The sequence below is a fragment of the Meles meles genome, chromosome 7 (assembly GCF_922984935.1).
Source record: "Meles meles chromosome 7, mMelMel3.1 paternal haplotype, whole genome shotgun sequence".
In the NCBI taxonomy this organism is placed as follows: domain Eukaryota; kingdom Metazoa; phylum Chordata; class Mammalia; order Carnivora; family Mustelidae; genus Meles; species Meles meles.
This window is the reverse complement of record NC_060072.1, coordinates 121523697-121548805: the sequence shown is the minus strand read 5'-3', so window position 1 is coordinate 121548805 and position 25109 is coordinate 121523697. Positions and strand designations below refer to the sequence as shown.

Genomic DNA, 25109 nt, shown 5'->3' with positions numbered 1-25109 from the left:
GGTGGTGGGGGAAGGAGGCCGTCTCCTGGGGCACTTACTTTCTCAGAACAGCGATCTCGTTCTCTATGCTGCTCTCCTTGCCCTTCAGCGCCTTCTTGGGGATGCACTTCACCGCAAAGAGTCTGCCACTGGCCTTCTCTTCAGCTAAGACCACTTCAGAAAATGCCCCGCTGTGAACAAAGAAGGAGAAAAAGAAGAAGGAGGCTTAGATTCGGGAGTTAGGGATCCCCGGGGTCTCCTCCGATCCCGTTCCCAAGGTTTAAGGAATAGTAACAACAATTGCCAGCGTGACTGCTACTTTTTGGCCAGCATCACTCCATACTGGACTTCTCTAGGAAAACCAGTGCACACAGGCAAAGCGCCCTCATGCAAGGGGACACGGGGATGTCTGCCTGGGCTGGAGCAGCTCCCAGCCCCTGGAGAATAACATGGTGGCAGTCACCTCAAACCAAACTTGGATGCTCCCAGATTGGTTCCTGCAGAGAAAATTTGTGTCCATCTCCAGGGCCAGTACCCCCACCCCCAAGTAAGCAAGAAAGTAATGCTCAAATTTCTAGATAGCTCACAGGCCCCTCTATTCCAAGAAAATTTCAGAGCCTGTCACAAACATCAATTCATCCTCGCCAACAGGTAAAGTGTAACTGAAGTATGAGTTGGTGTAACACATGGTAACGACATGGGGTTAATTAATTGGTCGGGACCTGAAAGTTCTCACTAAGTTGTTTTCTGAAACAAAGGCATACATGATGCCCTGAGTGGGGAAGACTTTTCTGCAGGAAACTGTGAAGAGAACTCTGCTAAGGCAGAATAACACACTGGAAAAACAACCTGGACATTTGGGGCCAGAGAGTTCATTTCTCTGCAGAAGACCCCTGTGGTCAGCGAGCCTCAGAGCCCAGCACCTCGGTGGCCTGTGTCCCCAACCCCTGTCACCTCCTCCATCTGCCAGTAGGCAGGGCCTGGGTCCCACATTCAGCCTGGGGGCAGAATTTCCCTGAGGCCTGAAACATGTAGGCTCTGCCCACTCCAGGCCCCAGTAACTTGGGCTCTGTGCACATGGAGCAAGGAAAGACTGTGGTCCACTAAGTCACTTCCTGTCTCTAGACCTCAAGGAGCAACTCTTTTTTCCTCAGAGAGACATTACACATGGCTTCTACACAGTTATAATTAGAGACAAACCGTCATGTATCAAAAGAAACCACTAGAAGGACCAAGGTCATACCAATCCCCGAGCCTCAGGGTCTCTGTTCTTCAACCAACATCAAAGAGATGCTCAGGCAAGGAAAATGTACTTTTCTCTTCCTCTCCTTACCCATCTGACAAGGGTATGCCTCCGTCACAGACCAAAGAAAATACAAACATGTATGTATTCTAAAATCCCTTCCAGTGAGAGGAATTCGCTTTACTTAGTGCAATTAACTGTGAGTCTTCAGCCAGTGTTCCTTCTGGAACATAAACTCGAGAGAAGAAGCTCAGCTACCTTCATGTCTCTATCTAATTATATAAACCTGAGGGGCAGAGGATCAGCTTTCCACCAAAGAACCAAATGGAGAATAAGAGAACAAAGATCTGCCCAAATCCAAAATCACTAGTTGAGTAGGATTCTCCCTCCCAGTACCATGCGCTTCACAGAGACAGAAATCTTCTAGAACCAACCAGAACAACGATTATGAAATATAAATACGAAAAACACACAACAGACTTCTCAGAGGGATGAGTGGAGTCAGACATTCACTGCCAACAGACTTCACCAAGGGAAACCAATTCTTCCCTTCCTGGAAGACAAAGTGGGAAGTGAGGTTTCTGTGTATGAACTGACCCTGGACCCAGGATAGGAGAAGGAGGGGACTAGGGTCGCCATGGGAGCCAGTGCTGGTGGGCTGCTGCCGCTCCTGGATTGAGTGCTCTCTGTCTTTGTCCCTGACTTCAGGAGGGATGGACATATCTGCAACCCTGGGTGAGGGCGGACAATGGGACATCAATACGTAAGGGGCTTCACGTGCTAAGCAGATGGGCCTTAACCACAAGTTACCTGTGAAAGGACACAAGACAGGCCCCCGATGGCCAAGGATGCCTGCCGTGACTCTAGGAGTCTCCATCGACAGTTCCCCGATAGAGTAACAAAGCCAAGGCTACAGTCCCATTCTCTCAGGCTGAAATTCAGTCTGCGATCCCAGGTCTGGGCATGCTACCAGAAGAATTGAAAGCAGGACCTCAGATATGAACATGTACCCATGTTCATAGCCACATTATTCACAACAGCCGAAAGGTGGGAATGACCCACATATGCATCAACGGATGAACGGATAAACAAAATGTGGTCTATCCATATAATGGACTGTGATTACTCAGTCATATAAGAGATGGAATTCTGGCACCTGCTGCAACGTGGATGAACCCTGAAGACGTTAGACTAAAGGGAAGAGGCCAGAATTGAAAGGACAAGTACCATACGATTCCACTTACACAAGTACCCAGAGCGGCCAAATGCACACCTAGAAAGAGGAATGGTGGTTGCCAGCTTTGGGGAAGCAGAGAATGGGGAGTCAGTGTTTAATGGGGACAGGGTTTCCATTTGGGAAGAGAAACGACATCTGGAGGTGGGTGGTGGTGATGGTTACACAACGGTGTGAACTGACTTAATGCCACTAAACTACATGCTTACAAATGGTCAAAGGGTTATATTTTATATTATGTATGGTAAAACCATAGGAAAAAAAAACTAAAAATCTGCCTGGTTCCACTCAATGGCATTACCTTGGGATGGACGCACTGAAAAAATTCCATAAACCTTTGCTCTCACTACCTTCCTAAAGGAGAAAGAAATGAGTAACCGCAGAGGCCGTGTAGCACTTGGCATTCACAAACCGCTTTGGCATTCATCAACTAATCCAATTCTTGCTGCAACCCCAAAAAGTGTACAGGGTGGGACTGTCGCCTCCATTCTGCAGATAGAGAAGCCGGGGCTCTGCCGCATAGGTAGGAAGGTTCAGAAAAGGAAATTTAGGTTTCCTAACCCCTGCATGGTCCTTTTCCATACACTATCCTGGGCTGATGCATGCTGCTGCCCCGGAGCCTGGGTCTCAAGCACAGGCGGGTGGCAGGGGCCGCAAGGAGGGAGGGGTGCGGGGGTGGGGGTTGTAACAGCCTGAAGGGTCACCCTGCCTTTGGGTGAGCTGCCAACCCTCCCCACCATGCAAATCCACCTCCTCGCCTCTTCATTTAGCCAAACAATGTGCATTTACCTTCTTCAAGCTTTCCAAAGACAAAGCTCTCTGGCCTTCTCAGGCGATATAAGATTAGCATAAATTGTTATTGTTCCTGCAATAAATAGAAATCACTTGAAGACACTTCCCCCGTTGCAGGGCACCTAATTAAAAACATCAGAAGCAGAAAGGCATGAATGAAGAGTTTGGGCACTTTCAACGTAATTACACAATAAAGCGATGTGTGCGATGTGTGCGTCTGGGCTGGGGTGGGGTGGGGAGGGGCGGGGCAGGGAAGGGGAAAGGAGAGACGGGGAGGCAAGCTCGGAGAAGGCCGGTATCAGGAAGGAGGATGCCAAGAACAATGATCTGAGAGTCAGTAAAGATTTCAGACAATCCAATGAAATAAATTCCTAGGAACACAAGCAGGGACAATTTTAAAGAGTTTACATTTTAAAGAGTTACAATTTTAAAACTACAGAGGTCAAAGGAGGTTGCCCTGTATCAGCTGCACATCTAAAACCGAACGGTAGAGACTTCCAGCCAGACGGAGCGCACCTGCATCTTGAAAGGGCAGTTTGCTTCTGCCTACGCCCGGGGCCCCTTCTCTCTGCACTTGGACTCCCCCACCCCCAACCACTACCACTTGCCTGGAACCAGGTGGTCTGGTTCCCCGGGGAGAGTTAGGACTCCATCCAATGGCTGCTTCTTGCTGCTCCTCCGACTGGTTTCTTGTGTGGCCTCCTTTCTAAAACCCACTTCTTCCTGGATCTACAACACAGTTCTCACTTTCTACCTCCTGTCCATTGTGTCTCCACCTCCCTCTACCTGCTCCCTTCCTCTCATCAAACCTCAGTGCTCCCCCAGGCTGCATCCTCAACTCTCCCTTCATAGGACTCCACACTTGTCCCCATGAAAAATCAGTTGTTTCCAGTTTCCACCCCTGTCTCCTGATGTTCCCCTTATCTTCATCTAAATTTTCATCTCGTTCATGGGCAATCTCATCCTTCCAGCTTCTGACAAGGGCCTTCTGGCTCAACCTCCCTCCCAGCCTCTGAAGAGCGCCATAAACAAAGCAAAAAACAGCATCTGTATCCCAAAACTTCCTCCTCTGCTCTTTCTCCTTTCTACCAATTCAGTAACCCAGCCTAGACACCCATCTACTTCACTCCTCCTCATCTCATCTCCATCACCAAGTATGTCCGAGTCTCAGTAAGACTCTCAGATTCCCATCTGTTCCATCCCTATACCAATGAATGGGCTCAAATTCTGGTTTTTCACTCTGGACTGTTTCCACGACTCTATCCTGGCCCTCTGACTCCAGCAAGCCTGCCTCCCACCTGCTTCCTTCTATCTGATCCTGGCATTACTTTTCTACAGCAAAGATCTAGTTATGTTGCTGCCCCAACTAAGACCCCGAGGTTTCAGGTCTACGAGATAAAGCTGAAACTCCTTCGCAAGAGATCTATGGCACTCAAAGCTCTCTACCCAACCCCAGCTGTGCGGACTCATCCACTCTACAGCCAACTTCCCCAATACAAACACAACCCCGCCACCCAACCACATCAGTCAGCTGGCTGTTTCCCAAACACACCCACGCCCTTTCATACCCCTGGCCTTGCTTCAAGTCCTGCCCACCTTTCCACTTCAGTCAACGCCATTCCTTTCTCTTTCTGCTTGGCAAAATTCCATTTATATTTTAAAGGCCCCCGCTGGTCTACTTCCCTCTCTCTTTTTTTTTTTTTTTTTTAATAATCTAAGTGTAGAAATTTTTTTTTAAAGATTTTATTTATTTATTTGACAGAGAGAGATCACAAGTAGACAGAGAGGCAGACAGAGAGAGTGAGAGGGAAGCCCGAGCAGAGAGCCCGATGCGGGACTCAATCCCAGGACCCTGAGATCATGACCTGAGCCGAAGGCAGCAGCTTAAACCACTGAGCCACCCAGGCCCCCCTACTTCCCTCTCTTTGAAGGCTTTCTCAACTGCCTTCCCACCCCGTGTGCTTGGCTTATACTGATACCTGCCATTGTGGTTCTTTAAGTGCTTGCCTAGGTGACAGCAGGCATCCTAAGCCACTCTCTTTAGGTGTCTCCATACCTAACAATCCTGGAGCCCGAGGCAGTTCTGGTGATCACCATCACTGGAGGCTCTACTCTCTTTCTCCATCTAGCTTTCTACATCTCGCCAGTGCCGTAGACCCACAAAATAAATGACCTCCCACTCCATGTTGAAGAAAATGATACAGTCCCTTTCCTCCTTCACGAAGTGTTCCTCCACATTTCTATGCTAGTGTAGGCAGAAGGAACCTCAAAGGTTTCTCTTTTTTCTTTTCTTTTATTTTTTTTTAAAGATTTTATTTATTTATTTGATAGACAGAGATTTCAAGTAGTCAGAGAGGCAGGCAGGGAGAGAGAGGAGGAAACAGGCTCCCTGCTGACCAGAGAGCCCAAGGTGGGGCTGGATCCCAGGACCCTGGGATCATGACCTGAGCCAAAGCAGAGGCTTTAACCCACTGAGCCACCTAGGCGCCCCTCAAAGGTTTCTCTTAAAGCATAAAAATTCTTTGAGTCTTCCTGGATATATTTTAAACCATATATTTGTGTGTCTGGACACTTAAGTAATATCTTCCAGCTGAAGAATCCCGAGATCACGGTTTGTCTTGACTGGTAAAAGTATTAAGTTTGTGACATTGGGATATGACATTTCTCCCCATAAACCTTCATCCTGGTTAAATAAGTCAAATTTGGTAAGACAGAGGAGAGGGCAGGTTTTTAGATGGTTTAAGGACTTTGGAAAAACATGTTCATGGGAGAAATAAAAATACCAGCATTTTTAAAAATTGCATTTCTTTGAGTTGTAACAACATATTTATTTGATTTTTAACGAACACTAACATTCCATTAAAAAAAACACACCAATTTTCCATCTAAATTAAATCTCTATGACAAATTACTGAAAGGTCAAACAAAAAGTTATTCTAGAAATGCTACATATTTTCAGCTCCTGGAGATAAGCTGTACAAATTACCGAAGTTGAGTCCTTCCCCTTTCTCTTCCACATTTCAAAGCAAATCAAATCTCATCACCTGGAGGCAGCTTACTCTGATTGCAAGCCAGGCACTCAGGAGGAAATAAACAATGTTTTGCTAGCTGAATTTCTAAGATTCTGGGAAATGTCACATTTTCTATATTGGCTAAAGAATTCTAAACAAGGGCTTCTGCTTTAACATTATAACTGATGGCTCTGAAAAAGGCCGTTTCTTCTTGCTTTATCTAGTCAGCTGTGAGAAGGCAATCCCAACGTTTTAATGGTGGATCTTCCATGCCCTAGATTATGCTTGCTAGAAAGTGCCCCCAATCCACCCCATGCCACCGAGGGGAGAGGGGACATATCCAGTTCTGTCCGAGGGAAATGATTCCAACTCCAACTGACCAATGGAAGGGCAATGAAATTAAGGGGGCAGGGCTTTGGGAATTCCTTACACTACTGAGTTTACTGAAAATACAGTGTTTAATGGTTTTGTGAACTACAGATAGCAATTTACCTGCCTGCTGTTAAAAAAAAAAAAATTCCTAGAGCCATTCAGAGCACCTTACCTCCAGATCTGCTTCTATATACAGCTGGCCCCCATCTCCCGAGGTTCCCTTCCCACAATCAACCAAGGCCTAGAAGCAGAAGGTTCTCCTTCTGATGATACATAGCCTCACGTTTTGTCACAATCCCTACATCATTCACCTACTTCATCGTATCCCGTAGGCATTTTATCATCTCGCTCCAACACAAGGATGAGTAGCACAAGAAGATACTTTGAGAGAGACTATACTCTTATAACACTCATTACGGTATATTGTTATAATTGGTCTATTTTGCTGTTACCGTTGACTAATCCCTGACTGTGCCTAATTTATAAATTAAACTTTATCACAGGCATGCATGTATGGGGAAAAACATAGGATATGGAGCATTCAGTATTATCTGTGATTTCAGGCATCCACTGGGGGGCCCCCATGGATAAGGGGGACAAGAAGTCAGCAGTAAGCCACGCCCAGAGCTATGCTTACTAACCACCTACTCACTACCAATTATTACCATAAAAATCAAAAATAAGGATCTATGAATTCTGCTTTTCCAGTTTCTAATGATCTTTAACCTATAGTTGTTAAGAACAAATACGAGAGTATTTAAAAAGGTAATGCATGTGCTGGCTGCTTTAAGTGCATATAATTTCAAAATAAAGTCTTTTCTCAGACAATAGTAATTTAATCACAAGATGGACAAACACACTTAGCCTCCAACAACCTAGAGTGACTTGCACATTTTAGATGTTCCACCAGTGTCCATCTAATTGAACCGGTGACATCTGAAAGAGACGATGCCTCTGATTTTGAGCAAGAATCAGGAATTCTAGAGCTGTCTCTTTGATTCACGATAGTCCATGAAACCAATCGCTCGGCAAAATTATATCCATCCCAAATTAGACCAAGAAATAATCAGATGGTGCTGAAATGATCTGCCCTATTAGCTCAGAGTCAGCTATTACTGGATCATTGCCTTCTTGTTCTTTTTAGTCATTCTACATACAAATCAGATTGATTGTGTTATTAACTGTGTGAACACCATCATCTCTGGCCTATGACCATTACTGTGCTGGGCGACTGGGCAGACAGACATTACCCCCAGACCTCGGGCCATAAATTAAAATGTTCTTTTCCACTAAGCATACTCTTTTCCCCAGCGTCAGGCCAGGACAATATCAAGGGCTGAAGGGAGAAAAAAATGGGGGGAAAAAAACACTGTACAGTGAAAAATGAACTTGGCGATCCTTGGCTCTAGAGCATCTAAGAAATAGGTGCCGTTCAGACCTATTGTTCCAGACCAGAATCAAGTCTTAAAATAAAGAAACCTCTCTGCTAACTCTAACAATAATCTTACTGACCCCAGAGGATCCGAAGAGATAAAAACAGTAGCGGAGTCAGATAGTATAAGCAATTCTCCAGGCAGAAATTAGACCATTTCAGAAGTGGCATTACTCTTTCTGGTCGAAGTAAACAAAGAGTATAGTACTCTTTGGTCTACTATCTCCACTAACTCACAGGCCACTAATAACATTTTGTAGTGCTAATTCAGCCCACTGACCTCAAGAAAGCCATGCCCGGGCAGAAAAACAATGCGAAAAAGAAAAAAAAAAAGGCAAAAGGAAAAGTTTTGCCTTCACATACTTCAAGAATAAATATGCACACATGAAAATTGGTATCCCATTTAGACAGAACGTCTATTCATTAAAGTGTGTCTTCTAAAAGCTCCACTTGGCAATTACACTGAAAGCCATATGTTAGTTTATGGTAATGCCTGAGCTAAAAGTATCAAAATTCCATTTCTTAAAAAAAAAATCCATAAGTCAGGCCCTTATTAATTTGGACCCGTGCCTCACCAACCAGCTCAAATTAGAGACCTATCTTTAACGTTAGTAAGTTATGCAGACAAATAGGGAGGCTTCTCCTGAAAATAGCTCTTCTTTGTCACTCCAAAATCCCATTTTCCTCTTCAACTTGGTAAATCCCACAATGACTAGCAAGTTTTCCTAATAGCTTCAAGAACCATGACGAAACGTTCTTAAATATTCATACCATTAGCCTGATTTTTGCCCGGATCAATTCTCATTCTGAATACGTCCCTGTGTCTGAAACCACCGGAACAGTTGGGGTTATGACAACGCTTGTCACAGGAGAAGGCGTCAAAATGCCAGCACAGTCACTGAGTGTGACATCTCTGGTTTCTTGAGGTTTTCCGGTGGCACGAAATCTTTACTGTTAATTGCTTCACTGATCCAAATGCAGAAGACAAATCAATTCCAAGTGAATGCATACTGCCATATTTGAAGGCCCCAGCTTTGTTGCACGGCACACCTTTTCCCCTTCGATTCTCTGACGAGGCCTCATACTTTATCTCTGCCCTTTCCCAGTCACGTGTGAAAGGCTGACATGGAGCGTGACTATGTCAGTCATTTTTCCCTTAGCTCAACAACAGGGAGCATTCATGGCAGCCTGGTTCTGAGAGGCGGAGACAGGACAAAAGACTCAGTTCTTCTGGGATTACAGTCTCCTAGAGCCACAGCTAAAAAGCTAGCAACACTGAAAGGCACATAAAGTGTCCATGGGAGCCACAGATGTATTGTTGCAAAGGTATATTTCACTTGGATGATACGGGTTAAAGGGTTTGGGACAGGGCCCCCCCCACCCCACCCAAAATGTGCCACTATGGCACGCGGATTATTTTGAGCTGAAGGCACTTGGTACCCTGCAGGCTCAAGAAAAACTTCTGTCCCTCCTTTAACCACATGGAAGAATCTAAATTGAGGGTCTTTCCCAGAACAAAGATTAGTAACAGAGGTAAATTTGAGCTGAGTAACACATTTATATGGCAGGGCAAACAGCTACTTACCAAACCTCAGCTCCTCTTATCACCCTAGGAAATGCATCCTTTTCCTCTTGAGGTCCCAGGCCCCTACCCTTCTCCTTAGTTCAGAATGACTTACACACCTCATTTTGCCCGCCTTTGGAATTCCCATGTCTATGTGGCTTCTCTGTATGTACACCTATTAAATTTGATTTTTGCAGGGATAAAAAATTTATTCTCTCTTATTACTCTGTCTCATGTTAATCTGATTCTTAGTCCAGCTAGAAGGGCCTTTGAGGGGACAGGAATTCTTGTTCCTCAACAAGGTAGGAACTTGGATGAAACTGGAACTCCCAGGATCTGTGCCATCTTTCTTGGTCAACTGTGCAGACCTGTCAGGTGGTACATTTGCTTGTGGTCTACACAGATCTCCCGTTTGACAAAGATTCTCCCTACAGAAGTGACTCTTCAGAGTGGCCCTCTCTCTCACTTCCATCCGTAACAGTAAGGAGATTGGAACTAAGCCTGTGACCACTACAACGATCCAATGTCCTCCTAATGCCAAATACCTTTTCCTCTACAGGGGACGGAGGACATCATCATCAAATGGTGGGCAACACCTTAGTAACAGCAAAGCTGGGGTGGCTATTTTCAGATAATCCCAGCTGGCCCGCTCTCACATGGCCATCCCTACTCCTTGGGACCCCCTGGAAAGCTCCGATTTTTAAGCACTCTTTTATTTTTATTTTAATTCTGGTTAAGGGCAGGTGGATCAAAAGGTAACTTGATGGAAAAGTCTTTCAAGTTCTATGCCAGCCAAACTTACATAGCAATATCCTTTCTAATTAGTTCTTCAAGATCCTGCATTAAAAAGAGTCCTTATTGGGGCACCTGGGGGGCTCAGTGGGTTAAAGCCTCTGCCTTCAGCTCAGGTCATGATCTCAGGGTTCTGGGATCGAGCCCCACATTGGGCTCTCTGCTCAGCAGGGAGCCTGCCTTCCCCCTCTCTCTCTGCCTGCCTCTCTGCCTACTTGTGATTTCTGTCTGTCAAATAAATTTAAAAAAAAATTTTTTTTTTAAAAGAGTCCTTATTGGTATAATAATTACTACATTGAGGCACCTGGGTGGCTCCGTTGGTTAAGCATCTGACTCTTGATCTTAGTTCAGGTCTTGATGTCAGGTCATGAGTTCAAGCCCCACACTGAACTCCAAAAACTAATAATAATAACAATTGCTACATTAAAAAGACATTTGGCTATATCTACATTAAAAAAAATAGGAGGCCTATCAATAATCTGTTAAAAAAAAAAATCAAAAGTTTGAGGGGCCCCTGGCTGGCTCAATTGGGTGGAATGTGCAACTCTTGGTCCCAGGGGCGTGAGAGTTCCAGCCCCACACTGGGTGCAGAGATTACTTAAAAATAAAATCAGGGGTGCCTGGGTGGCTCAGTCATTAAGCGTCTGCTTCTGCTCAGGTCATAATCCCAGGGTCCTGGGATAGAACCCTGCATCCAGCTTCCCACTCTGCAGGAAGCCTGCTTCTCCCTCTCCCACTCCCCCTGCTTGTGCTCCCTCTCTCACTGTGTGTTTTTCTCTCTGTCAAATAAATAAATAAATTTTTTAAAATAAATAAATAGATAAATAAATACATAAACAAATAAAATCTTTTAAAAAGATTTAAAAGTTTGAAATAGCAAATTGTTGGAAATATTCAAAATATCTATAATAGGGGACTGGCTAAGTAAATTACAATCTAAAAATACAATGAAGTATTATGCAGCCATTTAAAGTAATTAAATAGATTTATGTGTGTGGATGTAGAATTATCCCTGAGATATATTGCTAAGGGAAAAAAATGAAGGAGTAGAGCAAAGTGCCCATTATGTTCTCATTTGCACCCACACTGCACATACACACACACAATCTCTGGAAAGAGACAAGAAGCAAATTACACTGTTGCCTCTAAGAAGAGGCCTAAGAATGAGAATTCCTTTTTATCCACTTTACTATGTACATGCACTATTTTTCCATTAAAACTTATTTAACGAAAAAAAACCCTTATTTAATGAAGTACAGAAAATTTTAGAAAAGGACAATGAGAGCTATCAATAAATCATCTATGCAAAATGACTATCCAGCTAATTAAATCCTCTTACTCGGTCCAACTAGCTATACCCTACTGAGGAGATGTCTTCATTATATGGTGAAGTTTACCCTTTGGGATATCGATATCTAAATAGGGCTGGTATTCGCTGGTATGAATCAGCCTTGTATACGTGGTTCACAATTAGCCTGAACACCTTCACCAATAGAAGTGTTTTTAGAAAAGGGGGGAGGGTGGTCAAGGAACTTTTCTTCATAGAGATCGTTCATATATAACATCAGGGAACTCATTCGTGGGGAAGGGGGAACTTGATACAGGCCCTGAAGGATGAGTATGTTTCAACAGGCAAAAGCATCAGGGAAAAAGGAAGTCAAAAACATGCGCTGACAAAAGGAGAACATAATCCAGAGCCAGTGCCTTCAATAGGGCAGATCATAAACACACCAGAGGATTGTGGGAAGTGAACAATGGTTTTGTGTGTGTGTGTGTGTGTGTGTGTGTGTGTGTGCAAAGCATATCACTAAGAACAAACTGTATGTGTGCATGTGTAAAACATAAAACATATCACTGATGTTCACAGCACTTAGATGGAATAATGGCCCCCTTAAGATATCCATGTCCTAATCCCTGGGATCTATGAATGTTGGCTTACATAGCAAAAGGGACTCTGCAGCTGTGATTAGATTAAGGGTCTTAAAATGGGGCTATGATACTGGATAACCCACGTGGCCCAATGTAATCACAAGGGTCCTTATAAGAGGGACGCAGGAAGATGAAAACCGAGGAGATAGGATGCTGGAAGCAGTGGTCGACGAGTGATGCTATTGCAGAAGGAAGATGTGAGTTAAGGAATGCTGACAATTTCTAGAAGCTTAAAAAGGTTAAGAACAAGTTCTCCCTAGACCCCCATAGAACGGACACAGTCCTGCCAACATGGTTTTTTTTTTTTAAAGATTTTATTCATTTATTTGACAGACAGATCACAAGTAGACAGAGAGGCAGGCAGAGAGAGAGGAGAAAGCAGGCTCCTCGCTGAGCAGAGAGCCTGATGCGGGGCTCGATCCCAGGACCCTGAGATCATGACCTGAGCCAAAGGCAGAGGCTTTAACCCACTGAGCCACCCAGGCGCCCCTCCTGCCAACATGTTTATTTTAGCCTGTAAGACACACTTCTGGACTTCTGCCTTGAACTGTAAGATAAATTTGTGTAGTCTTAGTCCACCATCTTTGTGGCAATTTGTTATAACAGCAATAGGGAACTAATGCAAATACATATCTGTATTATTAGTATTTATACTTATTTTACAGATGAGGAAACTGACCTCATCAAGGTTCAAGAACTTGCCCAAATCTCAAAGCCAGTGCCTAGAGATACCAGGACTCAAACCCAGGTGTGAGGGGTCAATGAAATGCTGCTCCTGGAAAAGTAGCTTGAGACACATCAGGGACAATGATCAGATGGGAGAGTGTCACCTAGCACAGCAGGCAGTGACAAGGCATAAGGTCTGGGACAAATGAAGGAATGAACAGAGCTGGTATGCTATTCTCAATGTGATCAAACCTGTCATAGGCCACTGCATTCTTCTACATCATTTGAACAGAAACAGATAACTGTCCTCCCTGAAAAAGTGATATGGCTTTGCTGTTTAAGAAATTCATTTATGGCAAACACTGTCTCTACTTCTGCTACTGAGTAATATAAAACATGCTTTCTAGATTTTTAACTTGAAAATTCTCTTTCTTTTTACTTTAGTAAGTGATTACTCCGTAATTGGCTCAATCTCCCTACACTAAACAATGAATTGCCCTGCACATCTTTTCATTACTGAACCATACTTTAGACAGTTCCATAAACAAGGCTGTAGACAGAACTTAGTCGAGATGCAAGGTATTCTGTCCTCTCTTTAAATGTACAGAGTTGCACCATGGGGAACAATCGCCTTTGCCAGGAAGATAGGTTATTGTGCAAAGAATGAAGCTTCCCTAATCTAAATAATCGTCACTACTGCCACCACCACCGTCACCATCATCCTCATCATCACCATCATTATTACCACCACCACCACCACCACCCATGACCACAACCACGAAAACCACCATCATCACCATTATCATCCCCATCACCACCACCATCAACACCACCATGAACCACCATCATCACCATTATCATCCCCATCATCACCACCATCAACACCACCACACCATTATCACCACCATCACCACCACCATGACACCACCATCATCACCACCACCATCCCCCATCACCACCACCATGAACCACCATCATCACCATTATCATCAACATCACCATCACCGTTATCATCACCATGACCACTACCATCATCAACATCTATACTGCTTACGAAAGCCTTATTAGAAGTCTATTTTGAAAACTATATACCAATAATTTTCTAATTCTACCAAGAACCCTGCATGATAACATTATGCCTACTTTACACCTGAGAAAATGTAAGTTCAAAGAGGTTAAAAATTTAACTGAGATAATAAACTGATGTTCTAACCATGGCTTGTTGTGAGAATCATGTTTTTTTCATTTTTAAACCATGCCATCTCTTCAGGTATAGTTAATTTCATAATTCAGCAAAAGTAATAAAAGTGAATAGGGTCGGGGGGGGGGGGGTTGCTATATTCTGCCCCCAAAAAGAATGTCCAAATTCTCGCCTACACTACGTCAACAGCAATCTGGACCTTGATGAGTAAAATCACTGCAGTTTTCTTAACCAGAGGACCCTCTGGCTAATAACTTAGGTTTCTTCCTGTTTCTGACAGTGTTTGCCCATTTCAGTCCCAAGGACTGAAGAGAGAATGTTCTTTTGCCTCTGACTTCCAGGTACCGACTCTCTCCATTAAAGGAGGGTGGAAGAATTTTCGGCTTGAACTTCCTGTTCATGTTCCTAATCCACTCCTCACAGTTTTTAAAATGAGGCCCCCTCCTTATTGCCTTTCTATCTTAAAATGCTACATAAAAGTTTTTATTCTTTTCAAAATTACAAAAACTCAGTAGACTCAAGATTGACCCTTACATTTCCCCACCTGCTAATTCCTCTTTCTAAACTGCCCACACATCTTATTATTCATCTCCTGATTAACAGAGCGGACTTAATCTTCAGGCACAATTGACAAGTTCTTCCATTTCCTAAAACACGATCCCATTAACACTGTACCAACTGAAAGAAAAGTTCATTCATCTGTAGGCATTAGTGACTTGGTGCAACACTTTATTCAACATTAATCCCGCACAACACATTTGTTGTGAGGTGCTGATTACAACCCTCACCCTTTCTGGATGAAAATAAGAATAAACCTGCCTAGTGGCCACGCACAAAAACAAAAGATCATTCCCTGAGATACCACTGCACACAAAATGGAGGCCAGACACCTGGGGATGTTGTCCTCTGGGCTCTTCTCACGACTTGGCCACGGAAGTTACAACACAGCCCAGAGATGATGTAAAGGAAAGCATGGGCTGCTTCCTCCACCTCTACTGGCCCTGGCTAGTCTCAAGTGGTGAGAACAGTGCCCTGAATGCTCTGATCCTTGCAGAGGCCACCAGCCCCAGGCACAGGCAACTTAGCCTCTTCCGTTAGACCAGAGAAACATTCGGGCACAGCAGTGCCCTTGTCTCTTTCCCCGTGCCAGGCAGAAGGCATCCATTCGAAATTCCCTGGCTTTCCTTCCTTGACCCTGTACTTGGTGAGGGTCAGGCTGCTTTGAGATTTCCAGGATTCCCCAGGACAGGTGATTTGAGGGGTTCCAAAAGGCTTGCTTGCCCAGAGGCATTTCCCCACATTGGCCCATTGAGGAGCTTGAGCCACTACTCTGAATTAAAGGACCTATCCAGGGCCATCTCTCCCCGAAGCCCAAGTGTTTCCTGGGAGCCACATGAGGACCTGTTTGACTATAAGCCTTAATGACAGTGGCAACAATCTGTAGTTTAACCGTTAGTTAGATCCGGGTCCCCAAAGGCAGATGCCCCTCTCACAGAAACCTGAATGGCAAGCTGGTGCCAACCACTGTATGTGGCACAGTCCCCTTGCACAGGTTCCTGCAGGTGGTGAGGCACGGTGGCAAGGTCCGCTGACCCTGCAGCTGCCTTGGGGTGCAGGTGACAGGTCCGTGAGCTGGCAGGGAGGAGAGTGCACTCTGAGATGGCAGGTCCTGGGGAGAGGGAGGTGGATGGAACGCATGTCTTCCCCAGGAAGCTCCCACGCCATGGAGGGGGAGGCAGACTATAAACATATACGTGCCAGGTAGAAACAAAGATAAAGCAGAAAAAGAGTGTGCATTCATGGACCGGATGGCCAGGGCAAAGCTCTGTGCTGAGAACAGGGCAGCACAAGGAAGGGACCACGGGCACATCTAGAAGACTTCCTGGGATGGGAAACCGCACAGGAGGGGCCCCACCTGGTGGAGGAAGAGCCGGCGGCCAGGCTGAGCGCAGCTGCGTGACCGTGACCGAGGGAGCGGCTAGATCACAAGATCCAGGAACAGCAGTCACGCCCATGGACTGCAAGGGTTTGCTGGGGTTTGGAGTATTTTTCCTGAACGATGTCCATCCACCAGTGGTGGGACACATTTTTGTTCCCTGTGAGAGCTTTAAAAAAAGCACCAAGACTCGGGCCAAGCACTGGCTTGCCAATGCCATCCTTTTAACTAAAGGAACTCCTATTCTCATGTCCCCTGGAAAGGAGAAATGATATCAATTTAGTGAAAGTTCCTTGAGAAGCTGAGAAGGCCCCCGTTCTGGCCTGAGTGATCTCAGGAGAGCTGCTTAAACTCACTCTCTTTTTGCCTCCGTTCTGCCACCTGCGAGATGGAGACGGTGCCCTGCCTTCCGCTGCTGGTGAGAGCAGCCCAGGAGCGTGGGGAGGGCTCTCCCACCCACAGCGAGCAGGGGCTCGGACCCCAGAGCCTTCGCCTCCCACACTCGTCTGCGAGCATCTTCTGCTCCGCGCTGACTGCATGGAGAATAATAATTCTATTCTGCATCTAATCACGAATCTGCTAGACGCCTAGCAACTGGTCTGCACCCTCCCCAGGCCTTTCCTGGAACAGGAGCTTCATCCTCATAATGGTGAAAGTCATTTCACCAACCTCTCAGCAAAAGGAGGCGGTGGAAATTTATTGAAACCACACACACACATACACACACACACACACACACACCAATATAACGCTAAAATGATTTAACTTCATTTTTTCGTTTGCCACACACTCTAATGCTTCTGAAAAGTACTCTTAAAAACAGACAATGGAGGGGCGCCTGGGTGGCTCAGTGGGTTAAAGCCTTCAGCTCAGGTCATGATCTCAGGGTCCTGAGATTGAGCCCCGCATGGGGCTCCCTGCTCAGCAGGAAGCCTGCTTCCCCCTCTCTCGCTGCCTGCCTCTCTGCCTACTTGTGATCTCTGTCAAATAAATAAATAAAATCTTTGAAAAAGAAAAAATTTTTTTTAAAAATAGACAATGGAGACACAGATTGTTTTCCCCATTAAATCAGATCTCTACCTCACCAGCAACAGCAGCAAAATGAACCCCATTCTCACTGCTGCCTGCCTTCTTCGCTAAGGGGAAAAAAAAAAAAAAATTACTCTGTCTCAACCCTCGCAAATGGCAAGAACTGAAGAGATCATCTGCTCCAGTCCTGGCATCTTTCCTGAGGGTGAGGATCACGGACAGTTACAATGGCCTTATTTCTTTATTTGGTTTTTAGACAAAAATACCAGCCCAGGTCTCCCTACCGAGGGTACACAGACACCACCTGGCCACCCTCTTTCTCTCTCCCAGCGAGCTTCACAGTACTAGAACAGAGGAGATCAAAGTGGAAATTTTTAAATGGAAGAGATGAGAACACACGTCCCATCCTTGTTCCTTGGCCGAGCATTTGCTATAGCACTCAGGCAAATGATATTTAGTAATGAGTTTGGATGCCTTCGCCATGCTGTAATGACATACCTAGGAAATCTGGGTTCTCTAAAGACATTGCTGAAATTTCCAAGTAAAAGCTACGATTAAAAATGCTGGGAACATTTTAGGAGGCAAGAATTAAAAGGTACACCTTTTATATGCCTTTTAAATGCCACAAGTTAAAGACACAAATGTCTTAAGGACACCAAGCCCAAAAACTATGTTGGAAAAGAGAAAAGAGTCAAGACTTTCAAATGAGAGATTGGGGCATAGTAAAAGGTACTGTAAGCAAAGTATAACAAGTAACAGGTTGGGGTGGGAGTAGAAGAGTAATTGCAAGCCAGAGGACACAGAGTTAATATCCCAGTGACAACAAGGGCTTGCTTCCCCCTGAGGCTGACACACACACACATGCTCATGTGCACACACACCCCTACAGGGGGCACTGCTCACAGAAACCGTGCCCAGCAGGGATGCTCCAGTCCCTCAATTCAATGTGGCGAGGATACAATCACAGAGTTCACAGGATGGCCAGTGAGCATATGATGCCCAGCCTTACTAGCAGTCCAGGAAATGCTAAATAAAACCTCAACAGGACACCTTCCTTCCCATCGGGTTGGGGGAAAAAAGGTCAATTTACATGGGAAAGTTGCTGCCTGGAAATCGCCATAACATTTTTGGAAACTAACCTGGCTGTAGCTATTTACCGGCATCTGAGGAAATCTAATCTATAGAAATAAACACATGATAATACAGTGTATGTGTAAAAATGCTTTTAGCAGCATTGTAAGAAATGGAAAACAAGGAAGATACTATGAATGGCCAGTAACAGTGGAAGAACGTATCCATGCCATGGAATATTAGGGCTAACAAGAAGAGTTAGAGCTACATGTATTTACCTAAAGGGATGCAACACCCTAATTACTCTAGAGGGATGGAACTATCTCCAATGAGAAAAGTAAGCTATGCTATAGTCATTCAATGGAATACTCTAGCAGTTAAATTAAATGATGAGACCTACATGAATCAACAGGGATAAATCTCCAAAACATAGTAACAGGTGATCAAAAGCAGGATACTAAGAGATACCCACAGGATTGATTCCACTTAGGTCCCTCTATAAAACACACACGATATATACTGATGATCCTCAGGCCCTAAACTGCTAGGACACACGGTGTAGATGTATGTCTTAAAAGTCTGAAGCCACATAATGAGAAAGCACCAGCAGCTTCAGGTCCAGGTTGACTCTGGGTGGGAAGAGAATCGGGTGTGTATCCATAACTGGATCCTGTAACTGTAACATTTTTGTGGGAAAAATCTGAAGCAAATACAGCAAAAGGTTAATTGATACTTGCTCATTCTAGGTGGTGGTTACATAGTAATCTGTTCATTTGTTTTCTGTACTTTCGGTAAATGTGAAGATTTTATGATTTAAAAAAAAAAAATTTAACTCAAGGAAAACAGCACAGTGGGAGTAAGTGAGACCACATGTGTCCCCGGGCTGTTCTAAGGACTAAATGGAAAGATTATATACTCACTCCTTAGTGTGATTAGGAAATATTAATTATTTTGATGAGGCAAGAGGGCCTAAAACAAAATAAAAGTATTCACAAAACATTATAAGAACTTGGAGAAAAGATCAAAACTTGCCTGGCCAAAACCAAGCATTGAACCTTTGCAAAGCAGGGACGTGTGAGTAACCTTATAGGAGTAGGAATTTTCTAGAGTAAACTTCGATCTAGGAAAGAGAGGGGGACCTGTCCAGATTCACATCACATGATGGACACTGTTAGCACGCAACCACAGAAACCAGGTGGCCCTTCGAATGGCTTCTGGATGTTGGCCAGACAGTGTCAACTTGAACTACTTAACTCCTGGCCTCATTATTTCTTTGAAATGACTTCATCAAGGACTTCTTGGCCATTCTCATGAGGACACACCACCTACTAGGGTACAGTTAACCATGACCAATGATGGAAGAAAAGAATAATGTATCTGCTTTCACATGGTTAGAGAACAAAAACCAGAACCCAGGAAACACTGAACAGAGAGAAACAAGTCACTGTAGAATCAAGAGCTAAATTTGGCAGGATGGACAAGAAGTTGGAGAACAGAGAACATGGCGAGGGCTGGTGTCACCACAAAGACCCAGAAGTGATGAGGCCGGACCTGGGGGAACCGGAACAGGAAGAGTACCCGTGGGAAAAATGAGTGGAAGCTGCAACTGAGACTGTCCCTCATTTCACACAACACAGCGTGTCTGAATGTCTTTCCCATTAACAGAGTCCTGGCACTACAGGTGCAGCACTCTGCCCAGCGGCCAGCTCTTCCCTGAACCCATTTCCCTCTTATCACAGGCACAGAACTAGGTATCAGCCTTTCAGGAATGTGCAGTCATGGGACTGATCTCTGGCCAACAGAGAATGAGCGGGTGATTTGGGCCCTTCCAGGCTATCCCAGAAACATCTCTCATGTAAGACTCTCCATTTTTGTTCACCACATGTCCACTCAATGGAAGGACGCAGGTCCTAGAGGAGACTGAGAGACTCAGTCCCCAGGAGGGAAGCCTACTGGCAACAAGAGACCACGTTATTTTTTTCCAATGAGAGAAAAATGAAGGCCTATCATGGGAAACCACTATGTTTAGCGGTTTATTTGTTACAACAGCTAATGCCAGACTGCAAAGTTACATTTCTGAACTGCCTTTTCAGCTAGAGATGGTAATAAGATTGAAAGCAAGGTCACCATATGAGGCTTACATAGAAACTCTTTCAAAGGAGAACTGATTTGTCCCTTGCTCTTTCTTTTCTTCTAGAATAAGGACGTGATGGCTGAATCTCCGGTGGTCAGCCCATGACTGTGAGGATAAAAGTTCCTTGCTTGTGGTTATGGAATGCAAAAAAACAGAAAGAACCTAGGCTCCTCATGTCTTCGTAGAACCACCATATCAGCCCTGGATTCTCCTGTTCTTAAATTCTTTTACCTAAGATAACAAACACATGACCTGTTTGTGCCATGTTAATACGAGCTCCATTACTATTAGCCAAACTTACTTCCTTCATAGCAAGATGGCCATAAGAACCACCCAGTTGGGAGTGCAGGTTTTATGGCACACTGAAGAGTTAGTGGTAGGAAAGGTGATCACAGTGATGATTCAGAGCCATTAAAATAATGACAACAGTGGGGCGTGTGGGTGGCTCAGTTGATTGAGCATCTGCCCCAGGCTCAGGTTGATTCTGGGGTCCTGGGATCTAGTCCCGCATTCGGCTCACTACTTGATGGGGAGTCTGCTTCTTCCTCTGCCTCTCCCTCTACTCATGCTTTCTCTCTCACCCTCTCTCTCAAAAACAAATAAATAATTTAAAAAAAAAATGATGACAAAGTAGACTAAAGAAGCATGGAAACAATATCCAGAAAACAGAGTCCAAAAAAAGAACATGGTGGTCATTCAGTAAACACAATTGGAAGTTTATGGCATGAAAATCAGGCTTTAAAAAGATAAGCTCAAATAACAAATGACATGGAGGACATTGGGAGATGGAGAGGAGAAGGAAGTTGAGGGAAATTGGAAGGGGAGGTGAACCATAAGAGACTATGGACTCTGAAAGACAACCTGAGGGTTTTGAAGGGGCAGGGGGTGGGAGGTTGGGGGAACCAGGTGGAGGGTAATAGGGAGGGCACGTACTGCATGGAGCACTGGGTGCTGTGCAAAAACAATGAATACTGTTACGCTGAAAAAATAAATTAATTAATTTAAAAAAAAAAGATAAGCTCATGACTACTCAGTCTATGAGGATGTAGTACATGCATGCCATTATGGAATGATGGCCAGGAGATGGCATGTGGAGTGTCACCTGAGACACTTCCTTCCATTCAAATGATCTCACAACCAGACGAACTATACAAGAGGGGGATGGTTCAGAACAGTGATGTACTCAGAAAGACCAGTCATGAAAATAAAATGAGAAGCATTAAACATGACTCTTTGGACCAAGTGATCAATCTGTGGCTGTACAATGAATGAATGAACAGACACAACATGTATTTTTTTAAAGCCTATAAACACAAAGAAGAGAAAGGGCAAGGTGTCCAATCAAATTAAGAAAAGGAAACCCAATTATGCATAGAAAACATAAAAAATTTTTTTTCATCCGAGGAGTGATTTAATTGCTCAATAACATTCCCAGGGAGAGCATGGTCAAGTACAAGCGGTCAGCTAGTCTGGCCAAAGCTCTCCACTAGATGGTGTTTGGAATATCCTTTATTGGGAAGAGCTGGATTAGGTCCCTGTTGGAAATGAACTGAGTTCTCAGATTCCTAGATCATAAATCTTTGTAACCAGAGACAGAAAATCTCCATTGTCTTGATTAGCAATCCCCTGGCCTCTATAACAGTACCCAAATTCATCATTTAACAGTTATTTGCTGCATCAACCACTCATGAGAAAAACAGCAAAGTCATTTCTCAGTTTGTGACGGACCCAGACAGAACACTACGAGAATATTATTGCTAGGTAACAGAGAAAGGGAATGCAATGTCAGGTGACAGCAATTTTGAGTCTCATTTATAATTACTCTGCATTCTCTAATTTATCACTTCAGCCTAGAAGATGAACCTTGAACAAGTGCCCCCCACCATGCTATTGTGCAAGACATGTTTTGTTTTGTTTTTTCAATTCTGACAATTCCCTGTAGCTCTCCCCTTCCCCCCACTACCTCGCTCCATGGCAGGGCACAATGATAGACACTGTAGTCATTATGTTTATCATTAGTAACTTAGTTCCAAATAATTGGACTTTGCCCGCAGACAATATGTTTAAGCAAATGTGATGCATACAGATGAGGAAGGGCCAGGGCACGAGGAACCTTCTGATGTTGGTAATTTCCATGCGTCCCAGGCAACCATTATCTCATTTCAGCACAAGACAGAAAGGAGAATGAATGCACATGCACCCTGGGCAAGTTTCTGGGTAAAGCCTTGCTTTGTGCCTGACAAGGTCCCTAATGTATACTACATACTTTTGAAAACCAAAACCAAAACAAGTACCAGTGGGTCATCATCAGATTGTGATGGTCTCACTACTGATGTCCAAAGCAAGAATGCCGATCTTGATGTAAACTTCATGTAACTCCCACCCATTTTATTTGAAACAGGGGAAGCCTCACATTTAGCATCCTTAAAAGCCTGTGCTCTAATTGTCTTATCCTGGTCTTATCTGGTCACATTGACCTCCAGACTAACAATGGAAGAGAAGGAAGGAAGCTTAGAAAGGCAACCCAGAAAGATAGAAGGGGTCCACAAAAGTAATACACAAAAATAGTCCTTGGGAGAACGCACTTGACAACTATTGCCTACCCCGTACAAAATAGGGAGATCATTGCCTTCCTTGGAGTTGTGATCAGCATTATGTGCTTATCCATATTAAGGTACATTACCCAGCTTGACAAACAATGACCAGTTGGCTAGATATCTTTTTCTTAAGTGTGTAAGAGAAAGTTCATGTTCAAGTTATTCTCATTTCCCAAGCCCTACCTCCATGAAGCCCATGACAATAGATCTTCCTACATCTCAGTGTAACAGAGGGGGAAAAATATCTTTTCTTGTCCATATTTAATCATATTCATCCTGAAAGTCTCATGAGTACTCAGCCCTAGAGGAATATCTACAAAATATATATTGGGCTAAGGGTTTTCTTCATGTCTTTGCACAGCACTCACATTTTAAAATTGCATTTGCTAAAAAGGTGTCCTTTTTTGCTCAGCAACAATGAGCAAAATTTATAAGTGACCTCTGTCCACCACATTAAGGAATACCTAGCTCTGTGTGGTTCATCTCTAACAAACCTGGAAAACAGAACAGCAGATCCATTAAAATAAATACTCATGAACACTGGCCCTCTAGAATATTTTATATCACGTTAAGTCAAACAAACTATGGCAAACATAAATTATGCAATCAGGAAAGGAAGGCACATAGCTAAGGTGATCCTTTGTCTCAGTTTGCCCAGGACAGTCCCAGTATAATTACTACTAGTACCCAGCCTCTCCCCCCACCACACCTTCACTCAGAAAAAGTATTCCAACAGGGACAAAACATTACATGGCAATTACATGTATGATTAGTATATGGTGAATACTCATAGGTAGGAAGTCTTCAGTAAAGAAGTGTGAATGACCCTTGACCTAAGTGTGTCACCGTGCCTGGGCAAGTTACCTATGATCTCTGAGCAGCCAATTCCTCATACAAAAGATATGGGGATTATAACCGCTATTTTAAAGGCTTATTTTAAACATCAGAGATGGGTCCTGCAAAGTGCCTGGGACAACTGTGTTCTACAAATGCAGCTACAAAGATGGTAATGAAGATGAGGATTTCATCGCTTTCACTCTCTAGAACAGTTTCCTATCTATAACAACTAACAGTCATATATCACTTTACCTTTTAGAGGATGCTTTCCAATACTTCATGGTATGTGATTTCTAATACTGGGAGGTAAATTTTGACCTTGTGAGTCTCTTCCATACCTAACCACCTATGATTCTATTATTCCAAAATACACTGACTAGAAATGTACTGTACCATCCAGAGGGGCAGCAATAGTCATTGAAAAGACCTCTTATCTGTACTACAGAATCCTACTGCCACCTTTCCATCAAGTCACCTGACTTTTCTCAAATTTCCTATATGCAGAATGAATATACTTGCTACCTGAGAATGATACACTATACTGGACTAACAGAAACACTTCATGCTGAAGATGATTTGTATGTTTATCTTTATAGCAGTTTTCTAGCTGGCATGGGCTGGTATGTGATAGTTACATATTGGATACTATTATCACTGTCATAATTATATAATTTCCATTATATATATATGGACTCTTGAACCAGACAACCTAGGTAGCGCCTCTCTGACTAGTTACATGTCCTTGGACAAGTTTCTTAATTCCTCTTATAACTATAAAATGAGAATAATACTGTCTATCTAATAGGGTTGCTTGAAGGATTTAATGAGTTAATATATGTATAGTGCTTATGGTGCCTAGAACATAATGTGTTCAATAACTTGTTTTATTGTCACTATTAAAAGCATTATTAAAATCACCAAAAGGTATTATTAAGTAAAAGAAAAAAAAACAAGTGCTAAACAGTATGTTAAATGGTATACCAAATAATGTGCTGTTTATTTTTAAAAAGGAGGATGTAATACTTGCAGGACTGGAGTAAGCCCATAAAAGCCCATGTCTCCCACTGTACAGAATACAAAAACCAACTTCCTGACAACTCTGAGAAAACAACAGTACCAGACAGATTGAGAGGGAAGTAGAAACTTGAAGAAATATGCTTTGGTAAATTCCCTGAATTAAATTTTCCTCTTTTAATTCTTGGCTTTGGTCCAAAGATGGGTCAAATCAAGGAACTGTATAGTGGGAGGACATGAAAAGAACACCAAGAAAAATCTCCCCTTTCTACCCAG

At 43.7% G+C, this 25109-nt stretch overlaps 1 protein-coding gene across 1 annotated transcript in view; it reads right to left on the bottom strand.

Moving 5' to 3' along the window:
- Positions 1-25109, bottom strand: part of CAMK1D (calcium/calmodulin dependent protein kinase ID) — a 437677-nt gene that overhangs the window by 278806 nt on the left and 133762 nt on the right. The window contains exon 2 of the mRNA XM_046013033.1: positions 39-170. Within this exon, the coding sequence (XP_045868989.1) occupies positions 39-170 (132 nt within the window). The remainder of the gene's footprint in view (positions 1-38; positions 171-25109) is intronic.